The sequence below is a fragment of the Aquarana catesbeiana genome, linkage group LG02, assembly GCF_042186555.1.
Source record: "Aquarana catesbeiana isolate 2022-GZ linkage group LG02, ASM4218655v1, whole genome shotgun sequence".
NCBI classification, from domain to species: domain Eukaryota; kingdom Metazoa; phylum Chordata; class Amphibia; order Anura; family Ranidae; genus Aquarana; species Aquarana catesbeiana.
The window spans coordinates 455,584,228-455,608,856 of record NC_133325.1 but is presented as its reverse complement, the minus strand read 5'-3'; the positions used below and the strand labels follow the sequence as shown (position 1 = coordinate 455,608,856).

The window sequence follows — 24,629 nt, the reverse complement described above, 5'->3', positions numbered from 1 at the left end:
TGCAGGAAAGCACATGGGAGACTCTGAAGTCAACTGGAAGAAGATTCTATGGTATGAAGAGACCAAGATTTTGCTTTTTGGCCATTACACTAATGTTTATGTTTGGCATATTTAACACATTGAGCCATCATCTCAACCGTGAAGAATGGTGGTGACAGTATCACGCTGTGGAGATGTTTCTCTGCAACAGTAAATTCCAGTATATATATACACCATAGTTTGTACAGGCTATAACGTTTGCCAAACCAATTAATAGACAGTTATTGGGATTTTTTTATCACAGACATATAGCAAAATACATTTTGGTCAAAAATTTTTAAGAAATTAGATTTTTCCATTTTTTTTATTGGATATGCTTTATAACAGAAAGTAGAAAATATCAGGGGTTTTTTTTCAAAATTGTCTGTAATTTTTCATTTCTATCACAAAAATTTAAAAACCTAGTGGTGATCAAATACCACCAAAAGAAAGCTCTATTTGTGTGAAAAAATATGTTAAAAATTTAATTTACGTACAGAGTTGCATGACTGAGAAATTGCCAGCTAAATTAGCACAATGCTGAATAGCAAAAAATGCTCTGATAATGAAGTGGGTAGAACCTTTCGGGGGTCAAGTGGTTAAACTTTGACAAGGAATAATATATTTCTGTTAATCAATGTAAACATTTTATAGGAACAATATGTTAATTATGCATACTGTATGTCAGGTAAAGCTATAGTTACAAAATTAATGTTGGAGTTACTAACACAGAGGCTCATTGTTGTGTGATTAAACATCACTCATGTGGTACTGGCCTGCTTTGAATGAGTACACTAGTAAAAAGAGCAGAGACCTCTGTATTATGGAAGTGTATGCAAGTCTGTTTTACTAGTAATAGATAATACTGTTCAGAGGATATATTCTAAGCAGTACACGCTCAAGTAATAATATATATAGCCTCCTCTGGTATAGCATAGCTCCCAACTGTCCCTGATCTCGAGGGACTGTCCCTGATTTGGAGCAATGTCCCTCTGTCCCTCTTTCCTCCTCATTTGTCCCTCATTTTGGTCTGATCTAATTAGATGTATATAAAATGCACTTTTTATCTTTCAAAAAGTATTTCCCAGTGCTAAACCTTTCATCCAAATTCTAAATTGCTGCATTTGTAAATGCCAATATAAAGGGATAGTAGTGGTAAAAAAAAGCCCTTGTGGATTTAATTAAACTTTTTTTGGTTAATTCTCCTTTAAAGGGGTGTGGCAGAGGGCGTGTCCTATGCCTACATACATTTGGTAGTAGGTGTTCCTCATTCCCATCTCAAAATGTTCGGAGGTATGGTATAGCAGCATTCGCAATTATGTAAAAATCATTCCCTGTTATACTAAAATATACTATACATATATACTATATAGCCTCTTCTATTATAGCCTCTTCCTGCATCCAGCAATTATAGTCCATTGGAATTATTAACAAGTAGGGATGAGCCGAACACCCCCCGGTTCGGTTCGCACCAGAACCTGCGAACGGACCGAAAGTTCGCACGAACGTTAGAACCCCATGGACGTCTATGGGACTCGAACGTTCGAAATCAAAAGTGCTCATTTTAAAGGCTAATTTGCATGGTATTGTCCTAAAAAGGGTTTGGGGACCCGGGTCCTACCCCAGGGGACATGTATCAATGCAAAAAAAACTTTTAAAAACGGCCGTTTTTTCGGGAGCAGTGATTTTAATGATGCTTAAAGTAAAAAAAAAAAAAAGTGAAATATTCCTTTAAATATCGTACCTGAGGGGTGTCTATAGTATGCCTGTAAAGTGACGCGTGTTTCCCGTGTTTAGAACAGTCCCTGCACCAAATGTCATTTTTAAAGGAAAAAATCTCATTTAAAACTGCTTGCGGGTTTAATGTAATGTCGGGTCCTGGCAATATGGATGAAAATCAATGAGACAAACGGCATGGGTACCCCCCAGTCCATTACCAGGCCCTTTGGGTCTTGTATGGATATTAAGGGGAACCCCGCACCCAAATTAAAATAAGGAAAGGTGTGGGGCCACCAGGCCCTATATACTCTGAACAGCAGTATACAGGCTGTAGGTTTGTTGTTAAGTAGAATCTCTTTGTAATTTTGAACGGGTACATTTTTAACGTGTTTAGCTCCAGCCAAAAAATCTTTTTTAAGCTTTTTGGAAAACATAGGGAAGGGTTATCACCCCTGTGACATTTGTTTTGCTGTCTTTCCTCCTCTTCAGAAGATTTCACCTCACTTTTTGTCCCAATGGATTGGAAAGCATCAGTGGAAAGGAGAAATGTTTTTCCCATATTAACTCTTACAGGAGAGAATTTCCCTTCCTAGGGGTAGATTTCACTTCCTGTTGTCTCCTTCCGTTTGCAAGTAGGAGTCGTTTGTAAGTTAGTTGTTTGAAAGTAGGGTCCTGCCCTATATACTCAGCAGAAATTTGGGCCTTAGGTGTTGCTGTGGCCACAACACTGTAAGCCCTCACAGGGCTCTGCTGTGAAATATTAAATCAAGAATTGTAATTACATGCCCCTGTTGAACAGGAGCTGAAAAATTAGGCCTTAGGCACTGGTGCTGGTGCCACAACACTGCAACCCCTCACAGACACTCTAGTTGGAATGCAGGAACGAGCCCTGCTGCAAAGTATTGCATCAAAAATTGTAATTACACGCCCCTGTTAAACAAGGGCTGAAAAATTGGGCCTTAGGCACTGGTGCTGGTGCCACAACACTGCAACCCCTCACAGACACTCTAGTTGGAATGCAGGAACGAGCCCTGCTGCAAAGTATTACATCAAAAATCGTAATTACACGCCCCTGTTAAACAGGGGCTGAAAAATTGTGCCTTAGGCACTGGTGGTGGCACCCAGAACCAAAAATGTTCTTACAAGCTATCAGCGTGATGATTGAGGAGGAAGAGGATAATTACTCAGGGATAGTCACTCAGCATCAGCATAGGCAGTCTTTGAAGGGATCTGAGATTTCAAAAAAAATTATTCGGTTACATCAGCATCAGGTGCTTGGTAGCTGGTGGTGATCCAAGACTCATTCATTTTTATGAAGGTCAGTCGATCGACCGAGTCAGTGGACAGACGCACCCTGTGATCGGTTACCACGCCTCCAGCAGCACTGAATGTGCGTTCCGAAAGAACGCTGGATGCAGGACAGGCCAGTAGCTCAATTGCATACTGTGCAAGCTCTGGCCAGTGATCCATCCTCAAGACCCAGTAACCCAGAGGATTTTCGGTGGGAAAGGTGTCCAAGTCTGATCTTGCCCCTAGGTATTCCTGCACCATGTAAAACAGACGCTGGCGATGGTTGCTGGAACCGATCATACCTTGGGGCTGCGGACCAAAAAATTGTCTGAACGCATCGGTCAGACGGCCACCTTCTCCACCGCTCCTTCTTTGACTGACCGAAGCCTCAGCAACACGTTGTCCAGAAACAGGAGTTTGTAACCTCCCAGTCTCTGGGAACGCGTTGCACAGACCTTTCTGCAAGGCCTCCCGAAGATGTTTCATCCTCTGCTCCCTCTGCGATGGCAAGATAAGGTCCGCAACCTTACCCTTGTAACGTGGATCAAGGAGGGTTGCCAGCCAGTATTGGTCCTTCTCCTTGATACCACGAATACGAGGATCCTTACGCAGGCTTTGCAGGATCAGGGAGGCCATGCAGCGTAGGTTTGCTGAGGCATTCGGTCCGGAGTCCTCTGGGTCACTAAGGACGACATGGTCCGCAGCCACCTCCTCCCAGCCACGTACAAGTCCATGTGTTTCTTGGGACTGATCCCTTAAAGACTGCTGCTGATGCTGAGTGCCAGGCTCCACCTCCATACTGACACAATCTTCCTCCTCCTCCTCCTCCTCTTCCTCCTCGTCCTCTTCCTGTGTGATCGGCGGGCACGCAGGAACACTGTCTGGATAAAGGGGGCCTTGAGAGCTAAGGAAGTCCTCCTCTTCCTGCCTCTGTTCTGCCTCAAGTGCCCTGTCCATTATTCCATGCAGCGTGTGCTCCAACAGGTGGACAAGGGGGACAGTGTCACTGATGCATGCACTGTCACTGCTCACCATCCTCGTGGCCTCCTCAAATGGTGACAGGACAGTGCATGCATCCCTGATCATGGCCCACTGGCGTGGGGAAAAAAAACCAAGCTCCCCTGACCCTGTCCTGGTGCCATAGTCGCACAGGTACTCATTGATGGCCCTCTGCTGCGTGTGCAGCCGCTGCAGCATGGCCAACGTTGAGTTCCACCTGGTGGGCATGTCACAGATTAGGCGGTTCTTGGGCAGGTTAAACTCCTTTTGGAGGTCCGTCAGCCGAGCACTGGCATTATATGACCGGCGGAAATGCACACAGACTTTCCTGGCCTGCCTCAGGACATCCTGTAAGCCCGGGTACCTGCCCAAGAACCGCTGCACCACCAAGTTAAGGACGTGAGCCAAACAGGGCACATGGGTCATTTGTCCCTGTCGGAGGGCAGAGAGGAGGTTGGTGCCATTGTCGCAAACCACCATTCCTGCCTTAAGTTGGCGTGGCGTCAACCACCTCTGAACCTGCCCCTGCAGAGCTGACAGAACCTCTGCCCCAGTGTGGCTCCTGTCCCCCAAGCACACCAGCTCAAGCACCGCATGGCATCTTTTGGCCTGCGTACTTGCGTAGCCCCTTGAACGACTACGGAGCACCGCTGGTTCCGAGGAAGAGGCCATGGAGGAAGAAGAAGAGGAGGGGGTGGAGGAGAGAGGTGTGTCACAATCATTAGCATTTTGGAGGCGTGGTGGCGGAACAACCTCCAACACTACTGCACCTTGTCCTGCATCCTTCCCAGCTGCCAGCAGAGTCACCCAATGCGCCGTGAAACTTAGGTAACGTCCCTGTCCATGCCTGCTGGACCATGAGTCAGCGGTAATATGCACCTTACCGCTGACCGCCCTGTCCAGCGAGGCATGGACATTGCCTTCCACATGCTGGTAGAGAGCCGGAATCGCCTTCCGTGAGAAAAAGTGGCGTTTGGGTACCTGCCACTGAGGAACCGCACATTCCACAAACTCACGGAAGGGGGCAGAGTCTACCAACTGAAAAGGCAGCAGTTGAAGTGCTAGCAATTTTGCCAAGCTAGCATTCAACCGCTGGGCATGTGGATGGCTGGGAGCAAACTTCTTTCGGCGGTGCAGCAGCTGGGGCAGGGAAATTTGCCTGGTACAATCTGACGTTGGTGTACCAAAATCAGATTGCCCACAAGTACGTGGCTGTGACACACCTAATTCTACACCTTCATTCCTCTCAGTGCAGGTCTCAGAGAGGACTGAAGGTCTAGTGGGGTTGGAAATCTCAGCTGATGAGGAGCAAGCAGAGGTCCTCTTTGTTCTTTGGTGTGGGTCTTTTAGATACGCTTGCCAACGAACTGCATGGCAGGTCAACATATGTCTGGTCAAGCATGTGGTACCCAAGCGGGAGATGTTTTGGCCACGCGAGATACGCTTGAGACATATGTTGCAAATAGCAGCGGTGCGATCTGATGCACTCGTCTCAAAAAAGGCCCACACCAAAGAACTTTTTGAATAACGCGCAGAGACTGCAGCGCCCTGCACATGTGGAGCTTTGGGGTGTGATGCAGTCAATGTGCTGCCCTTAGGCTGGCCCCTGGAGGGCATCCTGCCTCGTTGGTGATGTGCCGCCTCCTCCTCCTCCTCCTCCTCCTCTCTCCTATCAGGCACCCACGTTGAGTCAGTGACCTCATCATCCCCTCCCTCCTCATCACTGGAGCAAACCTGGCAGTATGCTGCAGCAGGGGGAGCATGACTGCCAGATTGCTGTCCTTCTTGGGCACCCCCTCTGTCCATGCTCGTGTTACTGCCTTCATCGAGCTCAGTATCATCATCAGAGCCTTCCAAACGCTGGGCATCCTCCTGGAGCATGTACCCAACACTGTGGTCAAACAGTTCGAGGGATTCCTCAGGAGGACATGGTGGGGCTAGGGAAGGAGTCACTGATGACATTGAGCCAAGGGAAGAGGCCGCTGCTTTGCCAGACAAAGTACCCTGGGCATGGGTGAGAGAGGATGAGGAGGATGAGGACGGCTTGGTCATCCACTCGACCAAGTCTTCCGCATGTTGCGGCTCAACATGGCCAGCTGCCGAAAAAAAGGCCAAGCGTGTCCCATGGCCACGTGCTGATGAGGAGGCACCGTCTCCACGACCAGCACTAGACACAGAGCCTGCTTGCCCTCTCTTATTGGCTTGTGACTGTCTGCCTCTCCTTCTTGGCCTTCCAGACATACTAATGGCCTGTAGCTGCACTAAGCTGGGATATATATATATATATATATATATATATATATATATATATATATATATGTACTGATACTGCAGCTAGCAAAATCAACTGCCTGCCTGTAGTATGAGAACACCACCAACCTTCTACAGGTAGCTTTAGCTGAACACTGTGAGGTGGACGCACCCCACTAACTTGTAGGTTTAGCTGAACACTGTGAGCAGGGCGCACCCCACTAACTTGTAGGTTTAGCAGAACACTGTGAGCAGGACGCACTGCACTAACTGTAAATAGTCTAGCTGCCTGACTGTGGTACTAATAGGATCAAAAGAACACCAGCAATTTTCTTTAAAATACTGTAACAAGACAAGCCTGCCTGTCAGTAAGAAGATAACAGGAACGGATCTAGCTGAACACTGTGAGCAGGACGCACCCCACTAGCTTGTAGGTTTAGCTGAACACTGTGAGGTGGACGCACCCCACTAACTTGTAGGTTTAGCTGAACACTGTGAGCAGGACGCACCCCACTAACTTGTAGGTTTAGCAGAACACTGTGAGCAGGACGCACTGCACTAACTGTAAATAGTCTAGCTGCCTGACTGTGGTACTAATAGGATCAAAAGAACACCAGCAATTTTCTTCAGGTAGCTGTATTTACTGTAACAAGACAAGCCTGCCTGTCAGTAAGAAGATAACAGGAACGGATCTAGCTGAACACTGTGAGCAGGACGCACCCCACTAGCTTGTAGGTTTAGCTGAACACTGTGATGTGGACGCACCCCACTAACTTGTAGGTTTAGCTGAACACTGTGAGCAGGACGCACCCCACTAACTTGTAGGTTTAGCAGAACACTGTGAGCAGGACGCACTGCACTAACTGTAAATAGTCTAGCTGCCTGACTGTGGTACTAATATGATCAAAAGAACACCAGCAATTTTCTTCAGGTAGCTGTATTTACTGTAACAAGACAAGCCTGCCTGTCAGTAAGAAGATAACAGAAACGGATCTAGCTGAACACTGTGAGCAGGACGCACCCCACTAGCTTGTAGGTTTAGCTGAACACTGTGAGGTGGACGCACCCCACTAACTTGTAGGTTTAGCTGAACACTGTGAGCAGGACGCACCCCACTAACTTGTAGGTTTAGCAGAACACTGTGAGCAGGACGCACTGCACTAACTGTAAATAGTCTAGCTGCCTGACTGTGGTACTAATAGGATCAAAAGAACACCAGCAATTTTCTTCAGGTAGCTGTATTTACTGTAACAAGACAAGCCTGCCTGTCAGTAAAAAGATAACAGAAACGGATCTAGCTGAACACTGTGAGCAGGACGCACCCCACTAGCTTGTAGGTTTAGCTGAACACTGTGAGGTGGACGCACCCCACTAACTTGTAGGTTTAGCTGAACGCTGTGAGCAGGACGCACCCCACTAACTTGTAGGTTTAGCAGAACACTGTGAGCAGGACGCACTGCACTAACTGTAAATAGTCTAGCTGCCTGACTGTGGTACTAATAGGATCAAAAGAACACCAGCAATTTTCTTCAGGTAGCTGTATTTACTGTAACAAGACAAGCCTGCCTGTCAGTAAGAAGATAACAGGAACGGATCTAGCTGAACACTGTGAGCAGGACGCACCCCACTAGCTTGTAGGTTTAGCTGAACACTGTGATGTGGACGCACCCCACTAACTTGTAGGTTTAGCTGAACACTGTGAGCAGGACGCACCCCACTAACTTGTAGGTTTAGCAGAACACTGTGAGCAGGACGCACTGCACTAACTGTAAATAGTCTAGCTGCCTGACTGTGGTACTAATAGGATCAAAAGAACACCAGCAATTTTCTTCAGGTAGCTGTATTTACTGTAACAAGACAAGCCTGCCTGTCAGTAAGAAGATAACAGAAACGGATCTAGCTGAACACTGTGAGCAGGACGCACCCCACTAGCTTGTAGGTTTAGCTGAACACTGTGAGGTGGACGCACCCCACTAACTTGTAGGTTTAGCTGAACACTGTGAGCAGGACGCACCCCACTAACTTGTAGGTTTAGCAGAACACTGTGAGCAGGACGCACTGCACTAACTGTAAATAGTCTAGCTGCCTGACTGTGGTACTAATAGGATCAAAAGAACACCAGTAATTTTCTTTAAAATACTGTAACAAGACAAGCCTGCCTGTCAGTAAGAAGATAACAGGAACGGATCTAGCTGAACACTGTGAGCAGGACGCACTGCACTAAATGTAAATAGTCTAGCTGCCTGACTGTGGTACTAATAGGATCAAAAGAACATCAGTAATTTTCTTCAAAATACTGTAACAAGACAAGCCTGCCTGTCAGTAGGAATATAACAGGAACGGATCTAGCTGAACACTGTGAGCAGGACGCACTGCACTAAATGTAAATAGTCTAGAAGATAACAGGAACGGATCTAGCTAAACTGAATACAGTGTATATATATATATATATGCAACACCTGGGATGCATATATATACACAATACACTTTAAGTGCAGCTAACTGACTGACTGTCCTGCCTAATCTAGCTAACTCAAATGAAATGACACTGTCTCTCTCTCTCTAAGCACACCGGAACACACTGCACAGGGCCGCCGTGCAGGCGGCCTTATATAGTGTGGGGCGTGTACTAAATCCCCTGAGCCATAATTGGCCAAAGCCTCCTTGTCTTTGGCCAATTATGGCTCTCTGTTAAGGCGGCGCTGTGATTGGCCAAGCATGCGGGTCATAGTGCATGCTTGGCCAATCATCAGCAAGCAATGCACTGCAATGCCGCAGTGAATTATGGGCCGTGACGCGCCACACGAATTTGGCGCGAACGGCCCATATCGTTCGCAATTCGGCGAACGATCGAACAGCCGATGTTCGAGTCGAACATGGGTTCGACTCGAACATGAAGCTCATCCCTATTAACAAGCAGTAAAATAAAACTCTAACCAAAAATAAAACACAAAATAGACTATTAAAATAAAATAAAAAAAATAAAAACTTTGTTGCGGTATTCACCTACAATCTAGAGCCACCACTTATACTTATCTGCCACTTAATTTCCTCAGTCTTTTGGGTTGCGTGACGAACTGCATCATTCAACCCATTTCTTCTGAGCCCAGGCTGTCATGGACCTGCCCCCCAGCTTGTGCCCAGGCAGTAAAAGAAGAAACAGCACATTGAAGAGCTTATCTCTCTGTCACTCTGCTTTCTCTTCCTATCAGCATGCTTGTTGTCAGCACATGAACCGATTGGCTTCTTATGCTGCTTCTCCCACTCTCGCTCTGTTGTACACAGACTGCAACAGGTTGCCAGGTCAATTTTTAGATACTGCTTGCATTAAAAAAAATTAAAAATCACATTTTTAAAAATGTTCTTATTTGGGCCGTAGCATCCCTTTTGAACATTACCTAGCAAGCAGGTTCATCCCTTCATGAGACACACTTAGGTATTCATTAGTAATGATGAGCCATACTAACTAAACACAAACAGTGCTAAAAATGGTTGATGATAATGTTTAATAGTTTCTTAAGATGGTAAATGATTTCTGAATGGCTTCATGAATAAGGGAACTGAAGATCTGGGGACACATAGTCAGATTGTGTTTTAGATTTGATTTATTCTTCTGTGAGAGTCTGCCTAAAATTGAAATATGCTAAATGAAAAACGTGCAGTGCATGTAACGTGGAACTGAATAATCTAAGAAGATAATAGAGTCTCTTCAAATCAAAATAAAAGAAAGTGCCTAAAAGGAGGGATTGTATGGTGTGTGTGGCCAACTTTACAATTTGCTTGGATCTAATGTAAAACATTCAATTATTATTTCATGCAATATCATTATTTTTAGTTTTAGAGTACAGTAGGGTTAAACTCTTTTTTTTTCCGCTCTGTGTCCTATTTGGGAGATTTCTTTTCACTTCTTGTTTTGACACACAACGGGAAGTTGGGGGAACTTCTTCAGGGGAAACCTCCTTTGGATTGAAACTAGTATTCCCATTGGAAGATTTCCCCTCTACTCCAAACTTGGTGATAACTCAAAATTTGGGGCTTTCCTCCACTTTCAATCTACGTAACAAAAGATAGAGTGAAGAGAGGGTAAATCTCCCCAGTGAGGATACATGCAACAATAAAAACCTGACAGGGGTTCGGAACCTTCCCTATATTATCCAGAATAAAAAAATGAAATTAAAATGAAAAAATGGCTTTAGGTATATCTTAGCAGCTAAGGTTCAGAAAAGACCACTGTTTAAAACTATTTAAGACACATGCATAGCTCTGGTTGGAAAGCACTGTGTTGTGTATTTCAGGGGTTTTATTTAAAGCGGAGTTCCACCCAAAAGTGGAACTTCCGCTTATCTGATTCCTTCCCCCCCGGTGCCACATTTGGTACCTTTCAGGGGGAGTGGGTACCTGTTTTTTACAGGTACCCTGTCCCCACTTCCAGGAGCCTGGGCCGCTGTGAATTACGTCAGCAGCTCAGCCCCCCTCCTCCCTCCCCTTCTGAAGGGCCAGTAAGAGTGCGCAGCGTGCTTTGCGCATGCGCAGTAGGGACCCGGCCTTGAAACCAAAAAGGCTACACTGCTGGGTTCCCTTACCCGCAATGGCGGCGGCAGTACACAACCAGCTGATGTAAACATCAGCTGCTGTGCTGACATTGCTGGACTTCAAGACAGGTAAGTGCCCTAATGTTAAAAGTCAGCAGCTACGGTATGTGTAGCTGCTGACTTTTAATTTTTAAAGGGGCGGGCGGAACTCCGCTTTAAGTAAGTAGTATATGTTCTTGTCTTTTGAGAAGGTCTAACTCTATTAATACAATAATTATAATAGGAATACTTATTTTTGTTTTGGCGTGCATTGTTTAGTAACTATGCTTACCAAAATTAAAGTGTATGTATAAAGCCAAAGTTTTTTTTAGTTTTAAATATGGAACAGTTAGAGCAGGGTCTCACACTGGCAGCCCTCCAGCTGTTGCAAAATTACAAGTCCCATCATGCCTCTGCCTGTGGGAGTCATGCTTGTAACTGTCAGCCTTGCAATGCCTCATGGAACTTGTAGTTTTGCAATGGCTGAAGGGCCGCCAGTTTGAGACCCTGGAATTAGAGCCTCTGTTTGATTCTTAACCTGGCCATACGCAAATAGAATTTTAAACGTTTTCCAATGAAAAGCCAAAATTTGAGCAGTGGGTGGGCCTGTCAGCACCCTACTGTCCCCCCTCTTATTTCAATCTGAAAATCAAAGAAGCTGGGAGAATAATCCTTAATGTGAGATTCATCCATCCACACTGTGAGTGTGGATGGAGGGGTCTGTTAGAATGAAAAGAAAAATCTATTAGTGTACGGCCAACTTTAATGCCGTCTGTGTCCCCAATGGGAAGATTCACCCTCTATACCAGTTTTCTTGTCATCTGGACTGAAAGTCATGGAAAACCCAACATTTATGACTTGTCACAGGGACAAGTTAGTGGAAATCCATGTTGTTTGGTTACAGCTATCTAAGAGGGGAAATCCCTTTGGAAAGATCTCTTATTTCCTGCTCTGTCTATGGCATAGAACGTGAAAGAAATTCAACTCCCCGCCCCCCTTTAAAGTGGTTCTAAAGGCTCAAGATTTTTCATCTGCACGCAGGTAAAAAACCTTCTATGTGCAGCAGCTCCTCCAGCCCCCCTAATACTAACCTGAGCCCCATCTTGATCCAGTGAAGTGCACGAGAGCCACTTCCTCCTCATTGGCTGTTGTCAATTACAGCCAGTGAGCCAATGAGGAGAGAGAGAGGGGGCGGGGTCAAGTCACGGCTCTGTGTGTGACTGGACACACGGCTTTGGTGCCTCATAGCAAGCTGCTTGCTCTGGGGGCACTTGGCAGGAGGGAGGGGCCAGGAGTGCCGGCGGCCTTCTCTTCAGTCTTGCATAGTTGTATAGGCCCCCCTTCTGTATTGAAGTTGCTTACTTTGAATTCACTGCACACTGTGAGCTTCTCAGTCAAATAAAGCCTGCATTATTTTATCATCTAGCCCTTTCCTCCCCAGTTTTACAGTCCCTCATCTGCTCTGATAATACATTGGATTTCAGTTGTTTCAGTCTTGGAGGCTCAAAATCACATTGGGGCACTACCTAGGGTGATCTGTATGCATATGCAGCTTACCTAGGAACATCCACTCTTCCAGACTGACATCCACCCATCAAGGCATTTTTATATCTATACAAGTCCCTCCAAGATCCAGCCCACAGCTTGCATCGGGGCTAAGGGCTCTTGAGAGGAGTACTACTATGTACACATAGAAACTATGAACAGCGCCCTGCCAGCCCCTCATACCAGCCACAGTCTGCCTGCATTGTATAGAGAAGCACAGAGACCAAGTGATGACTTCATTAGGTCTAAAATAAGGTAAGCAATGAAAACAGAAAGGCTTAATTTAAACATTTAATTTTCATGTTGATAAAGTCAAAATACTATATAAGCTGCTTTATCCTTTTTGCCTGCTATCATTGAATTTATATTTCCTAGTACATTGTTCCTTACACACAATAACTGCTTATTTTTTATTTTTTTTCCACCAAGACCTGTTGCGATAGTTACATATAAAACCCTGTCATACATATGTGCTTTATTTGTATATGGCACTGTTTCTATAGTTAGCCTGGAAACTGTCCTATAGAATGAATATTTCAATTTTACTATATTTCCATTGTTACATAAATTCACTAGACATAAAGTCAGTTAATTATAGGCGTCCTCTGTATATAAAATTATTCTATAACCTCATAAAATGAATAATTCTGTAACATTAATGCCACGTAAACATGATCGGAATTTTGGTTGGAAAAAGGTATGATGGCTTTTCCGACGGAATTCCGCTCAAGCTTGCCTTGCATACACACGGTCACACAAAAGTTCTCTGAACATTCGACTGTCAAGAACACGGTGACGTACAACACTACGACGAGCCGAGAAAATGAAGTTCAATGCTTCTGAGCATGCGTCAAATTGTTTCCAAGCATGCGTTATTTTTTGCGTGTCCGAATTGCATACAGACGAACGCATTTTTCGGATAAGAACTTTTTCCGACCGAAAAATAGAGAACCTGGTCTCAATCTTTTGCTGGCTGGAATTCCGCCAGCAAAAGTCAGATGGAGCATACACACGGTCGCATTTTCCGACCAAAACCTCTCATCGGAGTTTTGCTGGCGGCATTTCCGTGTGTACGGGGCATAAGGACCAACTTTCACTCCTAGGGACCACAGTTTCTGTCTCCTGGTATCTATAAGCCAAGTTAAAGCAGTTTTAAGTGGTTGTAAAGGCAGAAGGTTTTTTATCATAATGCATTCTATGCCTTAAGATAAAAAAAACTTCTGTGTATAGCAGCCGCCCAGCACCCCCCTAATTACCTACCTGAGCCCCATCTCTCTCCAGCAATGTTCACGTTCCCCTCAGCTATCCAGGACTCTCCTCCTGATTGGCTGAGACAGAGCAGTGGGGCAATTGGCTCCTACGGCTGCCAATCAGGGGAGAGAGGGTGAGGGTCCAGGTCAGGGCTCCGTCTCTGAATAGATACACGGAGCTCTGACTTGGCTTGGGTGCCCCCTGTAGCAAGCTTCTGGCAAAGGAGGGAGGGGCTAGGAGCAGCGAAGAGGGACCTGTGAAGAGGAGGATCTAGGCTGCTCTGTGCAAAACCACTGCACAGAGGAGGTAAGTATAACATGTTTGTTATTTATTTTATTTTTTTAAAACGAGCCTTTACACTCACTTTAAACCTAAAAAAAATATGCTCCTGTTTCTTTAAAATATATAGTGCTTGTGCCGCATAATTTGTCCCATTGTATGATGTAAAATACCTGGTTGATCATGCCTGTTACCGTGTCCCCCTGTGTGTGCTGACCTGCTGATCATGGTAATCATAGCTGCTGATCCATGATACCATGGTCAATTTACATGCCTCCATCATCCTGCTGTGAGTCCCACTCCCCCTCCCTCCCTGCTTGTCAGCTTAGTGTGGGATCCGATCTCCTTCCCGCTGCTATTTCTGTACAATAATATAATAAAATCCCTGGCATCCCCTCTCATTTAGGAACATATAAAGCACTGTGTGTCTATTTAAAAAAAAAAAAAATGATATTCCCAAATACCGTCTTGCACAGCTGTGCTGTGCGGTCACGTGGTCTCCTTCTGCTGGCCGACTGACGTCAGAGGGGAATCTCAGCCCCTCCTGCTGATTGGGGAAGGACAGTGCAGGGGGATCATGTGACTGCACAGCGGAGCTGTGGAAAAAGGTATTTAGAAACATAATCTTTAAAAAACTGGCACAGTGCTTTATTTACTGTATGCCTGAAAGGATGCCAGCAATTTCAACCTGTGGCTTAACAACCTCTTTAAATATGGTGATTTTTTATATTTAGGCTTTCGTTTCCCATTTTATTTTACCTGGTGATTCTGGCTGTAACATACAACCTTAGGGTGGCCTTTCAGTCTACAAAGGAGCAATGGAGTCACCCTTGAACAGCAGCATTGTCTGGAGAGGGTAGCTTTAGAAAAACTTTTATAGGTAATCAACAAATTTAAAAAAAAAGTATAGAATAAAAGGTGACTATTGTAAGCACCCCTGGTATTGTTAAACAGTTTATCTCAACCCTCTAACTTCCACTTTTGATGCACAGCTTGGTCTGTTAAAGGAAGTTGATAAATAGCAAGGTCAACAGGTAAAAAAAACGAAGTTACAGGAACTGACAGCCTGCATAATATATGTCATTTTTGAGTTTGCTTTTAGCACCACTTTAAAATCCTGCGTACAGCTTTATACTTTTCTGTCTTCTGTCTTCCACTTTTTTGTATTTTTCAGTTACAATAAGCTGTAATTAGAAACGGATTTTTTGTTTCATATGCATTCTCTAGAGCAGTTAAAGCATTAGACAAATAATCCCTCAAAAATGATATAAAATAATCCCAGATAAGAATTCTACTACATTTTTAGCAGCTGTCCCCACCTGAAAATCTCTGAAACACATATGTCACCAACAGACAAACTTAAATCTAGACAATCCTTTGGAATACCTACTCCACAGCACCTCTCTCTTCGATAAAAGATACAAAACTTTTGAGGCACCCAATAAACACAAGAGCCTGAATCTCCTGGAAGCAATATTCATTCCCAACTATACTGCTTTTTTTTCTCCAGAGTGAACCAAAGTATGCAAATGGAGAAAAAATTCAGAAGAACATGATTCCACTGGATAGTTTTTCATACGGTAAAGTACACTATATTGTCAAAAGTATTGGGACACCTGCCTTTTTTACGCACATAAGCGCTTTTTTTTTTTTTAAAACATTTTTTATTTTCTTGACAAACACACAACAATACAGACGCACAGCAACTCAGCCAACATCTGGCCTTCAGAAGGGAATGGACCCACACAGGGGTCATAAAGAATCGTTAAAATATCCAGGAACATTAAGTTATCTACGACTACCATAGATATAACAACAGCAACGAGTTGTCGTGGCTCCTGCTCCAAGGGAAGGCTAACATAAGGCTGGCACACCCAGAATATTTCTCGCAACCCTGGTTAGTCTATTAGGACATTATGAAAGGCCGTTATATATCAGAGAGGCCCCTTAATTTGTTACAGCAGTGGAGGGCTCCGCTAACCACTTACTCCATACTCTGTCATGCTTTTTCGGACACCCTCTGTGCGTATAGGTGTCCCTGTAAAGGGGTATCACAGAGTTAACAAGTGATTTCCATGAGCCTATAGAGGGAGGAGTCTTTCGCTTCCAGCCTAGGACAATGCACTTCCTGGCATAGAATAGCAGGAGACCCAACAGGGTTCTCTCTGCCACTCTTGGCACCAAGTCCTCCACCAGCCCCAGCAGACATATCTTTGGGGAAGGAGCAATAGTGATACTTAGCAGCTCGTTCACCGCTGAAAGAATTTGTGACCAGAAACCTGTAATTATTGGGCAGGACCAGAAAATGTGGATATAGTCCGCGGGGGCATGATCACACCGCCAACATCCGGTGAGAAAGAAGACCTCATCTTGTGCACCCGAGCGGGAGTAAGATATGCCCTATGGACCATCTTGTATTGAATGAGGCAATCTCTCAAGGAAACCAGTATTTTAAATGGGAAATCCCACACATCTTCCCAGTCCTCAGAGTCCAACTCCGGAACATCCAGGCCCCATTGCTGATGGAGCCTGGACAGCTCAGGAGAAGAGCCTCGAAGGAGATGTGCATATAGAACTGAGGTGGGTTTTTTGGTACAATCAAATCGCAGAATCCGCTCTAGGTCGGATTGCACCATCTGCCTTTCACCTGGCGGGAACTGAGCCCTGAAAGCATGGGACAACTGTAGATATCTGAATTTGTGCGAAAGTGGGGCATTATGATGAGACATGTGAGTGATCAAAGGAGAATATTGTTAGGTCTGATATGATGTCTGAGAGAGCCTTGATGTGATATCAGGTCCATATCACAGGGTCAGGGAGCTCAAGAAAATGCTGCGGGTTGGGATTGTTCCAGAGCGGGGCATTCGGGGATACAGCGGTCAGAGGATATTTTTCACAAATCAGACCTTCCCTCCAGGCCCTAAGGGTAGTACGCATGGAGGGGGTTAGGTCGTATGGGGCTTTGGGACCCCGCAAAAGGATATTCGATGCACATGAGCTTTAATGCTATCCCAGTCTTAGTCAACAGTGTTCAATATTGAGTTGGCCAAGCCTTTGCAGCTATCACAACTTCAACTCTTCTGGGAAGGCTGTCTGCAAGGTTTAGGAGTGTGTCTATGGAAATGTTTGACCATTCTTCCAGAAACACATTTGTAAAGTCGGACACTGATGTTGGATGAGAAAGCCTGGCTCACAGTCTCCGCTCTAATTCATCCCAAAGGTGTTCTACAGGGTTGAGGTGCAGGCCAGTCAATTTCCTCCACCTCAAACTCGTTCATCTATGTCTATATGGACCTTGCTTTGGTTTTCCCAGCACACTTATGCCCCATACACACGGAAAATGTTCGATGGGACCGACCGTGTGTAGGCTCCATCGGACATTTTCCATCTGAATTTCCGTCACACAAAATTTGAGATCTGGATCTCAAATATTTCGACAACAAAATCCGTTGTCGTAAATTCCGATCGTGTGTACACAATTCCGATGCACAAAGTTTTGCGCATGCTCGGAATCAAGCAGAAGAGCCGCACTGGCTATTGAACTTAATTTTTCTCGGCTCGTCGTACGTGTTGTACGTCACCGCGTTCTTGACGTTCGGAATTTCCGACAAGATTTGTGTGACCGTGTGTGTGCAAGACAAGTTTGAGCCAACATCTGTCGGAAAAAATCCATGGATTTTGTTGTCGGAATGTCCGATTGTGTGTATGGGGCATTACTGTACCAGCTAGCCAAAAAAAATGCACTAACAATTTGGGTTAAAAACAGAGGATTTAGTTGAACAACATTTGCAAATATATGTGGAATCTGCACTAGCTTGTTAAGACCGCCCTGTAAAGTGCGGTTCTAACTCTAATCTTTGAGAGCCCCATGTTGAAGCATATATAGCAATGTATAAACTAGGGGCAGGTATGCCTGGAGGGAGCTCAATCCGCTTTAAATGTGCTAGCACATATTGGAAGCCCAGCAAAGCACAATGACAGATAAAGGAATCCAATGCATCCCCATGCTAAATCCTCAGGTTTGAAATTCTTCTCGCTCACTGGGGAGCAAGATTCTGTTGCATACTGGCCAGCAAAGGAGTCATGCCAGAGCAGTAGGTAAGTGTTCACTCTCCTCGCTTTTAACAAAGACAGGGTCACTAGTGTAATATGGCCTCTAAAAGGCTGGAACACACCAGTCATACTGCCAAAATACATTTATTTTAACTATATATAAACTAGTAAATGTCAACTCATGGAGTATGGGGGCCTCAATTGTGGCCCATGAAGTCACCAAAAGGCTCTACATATTTTGTATTTGTAATGCTACTGAAGACTGTAAGAGACTGCAGACTCGGTAGTGAGAACTGCCGGAAACTGCAGACATGCCACAGTTGTCATTAAGGACATTCCGTAAGACATTAGGAACATGTTATAGTAGACTGCTAGAGATCACTGCCACTACAGCCCTTTTACAAAATCAACATCATCGACTGCTGACTCCTGGGCCTCGAGGACTGCATGGCAAGCACAAAAGGGCCACATATTGTGCACCAGGGGACCACAGCATGCTTCTCTGCCAGTCATCAGTTACAACTGAGGCATTTTTTTATGATTACGGCATTATTTTGTAACTCTGTTGATCTCTAAAAAGAAACCTCTTCCAACAAACAAACATGTACTACCAGCTATATCTAATTCTCATTGGTGATTTACTTTTTGTGACACTTTCACTTTTCATCAGCTGGTTATCTTCAAGTGAGTTATTGTTAGTAAAATGAGGAAAAGGAGCTAGCCACAAGATACAATGAACCTGTCGGCTGTTTTTTTTGTTTTTTTTTTAGTCTGCTCTCATGCATTTTTGACAAGTTTCACTTGCAAAAAAAAAAAAAAAAACATCTGGGGCAGAGGCACTCGGCTAAACAAAACTTTGAAAGAGAAAAGGTGAACTTTTTGGCGAGGATTTATGAGTGAATGAGTACTGGTTTGCCTGTCCTATTGGAACAAGAATGAAGGTTATCTGCTATTGACACAGAGATAGGGTGAATAAACAGGACCCTGCCTTATAAAACTCATGATATGAGAAACTATTTGCAAATGCATTTTTATTCTACAACATAAAAGCTCTTCAAACATATGGAAACGCATATACAACCCTCTTAGCTAAATGTTATAACACAAACGTATTCATATATTTGTTTATATGAAAAAATGCATTAATTTAATTCAAATTGTTTGCATGGTTTGAAAAATAAACATAGACATTGACTCAACTCCCGATACTACAGTGCTGCTGTACAATATTAAAACAAAGAGATTCCTTCTACTTTCTAGATTCTGCACACAAATACCTATCAGAGTACACTTGTTCACAATCTCTACTAGAAGACATAGCAGCTCAAAATATCCGAGCACACTTACCTAGCGAGCTCATTCTGTGATTCCAACTTATGACTGTAGGTCTGAGAAAATGACATGCAGATATGTGTGATAAGGCCTTGCAGTGGCCCTAGCTTCCTGCTTTTCACAATCAAGAACAACTTTCTGAAGAAGCAGTTCCTTAATCCTGTAGTTTTACGAGAGGGAAAAGAAGAAAAAAAAAAAAAAAAAACTTGCCTTAACACGAGCAAAAGGATTGGTTGCTAAAAAAAAAAACAGGAAAGGCAAGTTAAAGAAGTGAAGTTGAGGGGAAACAAATACTAAGTCTGATACACTTTATATACAGCAAAAGAGGCGTGAACAGGTTTTACAAGTGCCAGCACTGTGTAGCACTGGCTGCACTACAGAAACTGGTATGTGTTCATAATGCGACTGGAATGCTCACAAGGTGAGCATGCAATGTTTAAAGCAATCAAGAGAAAAAGATGTCGCTAAAAGAGGGCATGTGAGATAATAAATTACAAAGCTCTATCCTTAGACGGCAACATATATACAGTATATACAGTGTGTATATATATATATATATATATATACAGTATCTCACAAAAGTGAGTACACCCCTCACATTTTTGTAAATATTTTATTATATCTTTAAATGTGACAACACTGAAGAAATGACACCTTGCTACAATGTAAAGTAGTGAGTGTACAGCTTGTATAGCAGTGTAAATTTGCTGTCCTCTCAAAATAATTACACACAGCCATTAATGTCTAAACCGCTGGCAACAAAAGTGAGTACACCCCTAAGTGAAAATGTCCAAATTGAGCCCAAAGTGTCAATATTTTGTGTGGCCACCATTATTTTCCAGCACTGCTTTAACCCTCTTGGGCATGGAGTTCACCAGAGCTTCACAGGTTGCCACTGGAGACCTCTTCAACTCCGACATCACGGAGATGGTGGATCTTAAAGACCTTGTGCTCCTCCACCTCCATTTGAGGGTGCTCCACAGATGCTCAATAGGGTTTAGGTCTGGAGACATGCTTGGCCAGACCATCACCTTTACCCTCAGCTTCCTTACCAAGGCAGTGGTCATCTTGAAGGTTTGTTTGGGGTCGTTATCATGTTGGAATACTGCCCTGCGGTCCAGTCTCCGAAGGGAGGGGATCATGCTCTGCTTCAGTATGTCACAGTACATGTTGGCCTTCATGGTTCCCTCAATGAACTGTCGCACCCCAGTGCCAGCAGCACTCATGCAGACCCAGACCATGACACTCCCATCACCATGCCTGACTGTAGGCAAGACACACTTGTCTTTGTACTCCTCATCTGGTTGCTGCCACACACGCTTGACACCATCTGAACCAAATAAGTTTATCTTGGTCTCATCAGACCACAGGACATGGTTCCAGTAATCCATGTCCGTAGTCTGCTTGCAGTGGCGGCCCGTCCATAGGGGGCGCCAGGGCGCCGCCCCCCCCCCCCCCCCCCTCCTGTAGTCAAAAAAAAAAAAATTCAAAAAAAAAAAAAAAAAAAATTCAAAAAAAAAAATATTTTTTTTTAAAACGGCCCCTTTAAGAACAAAAAAAAAAAAGTCCTTTAACAAAGTGCACTGTGGCGCCGGACGCCAGTGCACTATGGGAAGCGCCACGTCAATGCAATCACGAGATTGCAGACGCGGCGCTTCATTTGCGGGCTTTTAACCCGCCTTGTGGCGCAAACGAAAACGCCGATTAGCTTCCGCTCGTAGAATCAGTGTGATTCTATGGGCGGGAGCATTGCTTTTCAAATCTTGAGGTCACTTCCGGCTTTCGTGAAGAAGACGAGAGCCGGAAGTGATGTCGGCAGCTCCGTTCTTCGGCTGAGCGGAGCTGCAGGAGGAAGGTAAGAGCCATATGAGGGATGGGTTGCTGTCTGGCAAGGAGGGTGAGCTCCAGCACAGCACAGCTGCATGTATTTGTCCCTCTCTTCCCCATTCCCCCCCTCCCTCCTGTCACACTACACACGGCTGAAGACACCTATACACAGACAGAGGGGGAGGGGGAGGAGAATGGACACATACACAGGACGTGAGGGGCAAGTTATCAAAGAAAGATAATCACAGTGATTTGGGGGGCTGGGAGAGGATGCTTTATGTGCTAGGGGCCACTTTGGGAGCAGAGAGGATTTGTGCTAGAAGGGGGGTTGAATATAAAATTAGACCCCCCCCAGCACAAATCCTCTCTGCTCCCAAAGTGGCCCCTAGCACATAAAGCATCCTCTCCCAGCCCCCCAAATCACTGTGATTATCTTTCTTTGATAACTTGCCCCTCTTCCCCCTTGTTCAAAGAGATGCTGGCTGCTATTAAGGAGACAATCATGGTTTCTGGGATCAGTGGACACAGTGGCTGCGTTTTTTATGACCCAGTGAATGCGTTTTTTATGACACAGTGGATGCGTTTTTTATGACACAGTGGATGCGTTTTTTATGACACAGTGGATGCGTTTTTTATGACACAGTGAATGCGTTTTTTATGCCACAGTGGATGCGTTTTTGATGACACAGTGGATGCGTTTTTGATGACACAGTGGATGCTTTTTTAATGACACAGTGAATGTGTTTTTGATGACACAGTGGTTGCGTTTTTGATGACACAGTGGCTGCGTTTTTGATGACACAGTGAATGTGTTTTTGATGACACAGTGGCTGCGTTTTTGATGACACAGTGAATGTGTTTTTGATGACACAGTGGCTGCGTTTTTGATGACACAGTGGATGCGTTTTTGATGACACAGTGAATGTGTTTTTGATGACACAGTGAATGTGTTTTTGATGACACAGTGGCTGCGTTTTTGATGACACAGTGGATGCGTTTTTGATGACACAGTGAATGTGTTTTTGATGACACAGTGAATGTGTTTTTGATGACACAGTGGCTGCGTTTTTGATGACACAGTGGCTGCGTTTTTGATGACACAGTGGCTGCGTTTTTGATGACACAGTGGCTGCGTTTTTGATGGGTTTTTTTTCAGAATTTTTCAGTTTGTTTGCGCCCCCCCAAAAATTTTGAGCACCAGCCGCCACTGTCTGCTTGTCTTCATCAAACTGTTTGCGGGCTTTCTTGTGCATCATCTTTAGAAGTGGCTTCCTTCTGGGACAACAACCATGCAGACTAATTTGATGCAGTGTGCGGCGTATGGTCTGAGCACTGACAGGCTGATCCCCCACCCTTTCAACCTCTGCAGCAATGCTGGCAGAACTCATGCTTCTATTTCCCATATGGCGCTGAGCACGTGCACTCAACATCTTTGGTCGACCGTGGCGAGGCCTGTTCTGAATGGAACCTATCCTGTTAAACCTCTGTATGGTCTTGGCCACCATGCTGCAGCTCAGTTTCAGGGTCTTGGCAATCTTCTTATAGCCTAGGCCATCTTTACGTACAGCAACAATTTTTTTTTTCAGACCCTCAGATAGTACTTTTTCATGAGGTGCCATGTTGAACTTCCAGTGACCAGTATGAGAGAGTGAGAGCGATAACACCAAATTTAACACACCTGCTCCCCATTCACACCTGAGACCTTGTAACACTAACGATTTACATGGCACCAGGGGAGGGAAAAAGGCTAATTGGACCAAATTTGGACATTTTCACTTAGGGGGTGGACTATTGGCTGTGTGAGTTATTTTGAGGGGACAGCAAATTTACATTGTTATACAAGCTGTACACTCACTACTTTACATTGTAGCAAAGTGTAATTTCTTCAATGGAACTATAACAACTAAAAAAAATTGACTTTGAAGGCACACAGGTATACTGTCTACAAAAGGTAAAAATGGTTTTATTTGGATATGGTCTACAAAGAATAAGAACAATTGATACAAGTAAATACATAGAACAAAAAATATTTGCATATAATTGGTATTTTCTACCCTACATACACCCAAGACACCACTTCATGTGATACATGTGTACAATGATGCATCCAAAAACAGGTGGGGAACAAATTCCCAAGCAGGTGTTCGATTGTGGATGTGAATAAGCAAGTTGTGGGTCGGGTTGTAGGTCCCATATATATATTTATTTTTTATCTATTAAATCAGGATGGTGCAGCCCAAACCGTGAAAAGGAGAAATGGAGAATACCAAATCTCTGATATATAGTCAATGGAAAAGTTATCAAATCTGCAGCACCTGGTAAATTTATTTGAGTTTCATGCCTGTATCCATATAACATTTTCAGACCTTTGAAGAGCCTTTCTCAAGTACAATTAGAAAACATGAATGATAATTGAAAACATTACTCTTATAAACCTTATTATCAATGACCAGAGACAAGTATCACCTGAATAAATGAACCCAATTAATCTTGATTACAAGGTTAAACCTGCCATTTATCAGATCCAATGTGCAAAAAAACTCAAAAGAAGATTAGAAAAAAAAACTGTTGTAGCGCTACCCTCGGAGGAGCTGTTTAAGTATAATTGGTTTCTGTACTCTACCTCCCAACCCCAAAAACAGTCTCAGCCTCTCTGGCACACCTGGCAATACTGTAAGTGCAAGGACCAATAAATACACACACGTTATGATAAAACACAGAAATGTCTTTACTATAAGGTTTCTGTGGAATAGTAATAGACAATAATGCCGCGTACACACGAGCAGACTTTTCGACCAGACTGGTCCGACCGTGTGTGGGCTTGATCGGACCTGCAGCGGACTTTTTAGGTCGAAAATCTGACGGACTTTAGATTTAGAACATGTTTCAAATCTTTACGTCGGAACTCCGCCGGACCCAGTTCCTATCGAAAAGTCCATTCTTCTGTATGCTAGTCCAACGGACAAAAACAGCTATTGGCTACTGGCTATCAACTTCCTTATTTTAGTCCGGTCGTACGTCATCACGTACGAATCCGTCAGACTTTGTTGTGATCGTATGTAGGCAAGTCCGTTAATTCGGAAAGTCCGTTGGAAGTCCGTCGAAAGTCCGTCGGATAGTCCATCGGACCAGTCCGGTCGAAAAGTCTGCTCGTGTGTATGCGGCACAACAGTCTATTCTTGAATGAATTAGCTGAAGGGCAATAATTTAGATTGAGAGCAATACACCTCACTATATTATATCGGGCTGCTTTCAGGGGATTCCACAACTGCAAATAACTCCAAAAGCAGAGACAAACACTTCAATAGCAGCAAATCACAAGATGGCAACTTTATACTGGATTGGTTACCTCTACTTAAATTGGCTCTATGAGTCCAGGTAGGAGGAGAGCAGATGAATGACCCTCTCTTATGTCAGACTTCTCTCTTCTGTCCCTTGACACCACAGGCCCAACTTTAATCACTATACCTAGCTCAGTGTTCAGTGATGTAACTC

At 44.2% G+C, this 24,629-nt stretch overlaps 1 protein-coding gene across 2 annotated transcripts in view; it reads right to left on the bottom strand.

Annotated features, from left to right (window-relative positions):
• SH3D21 (SH3 domain containing 21) overlaps positions 1 to 19,536 on the bottom strand; it is a 178,217-nt gene extending 158,681 nt beyond the window's left edge. Inside the window, exon 1 of one of the 2 annotated variants that reach the window (XM_073615621.1) lies at positions 19,323 to 19,536. In XM_073615621.1, coding sequence (XP_073471722.1) covers positions 19,323 to 19,335 — 13 coding nt within the window. In that variant the 5' untranslated portion in view covers positions 19,336 to 19,536. The remainder of the gene's footprint in view (positions 1 to 19,322) is intronic. The other variant, XM_073615620.1, reaches the window with a different exon arrangement.
• Between the last annotated feature and the right edge of the window lie 5,093 nt (positions 19,537 to 24,629).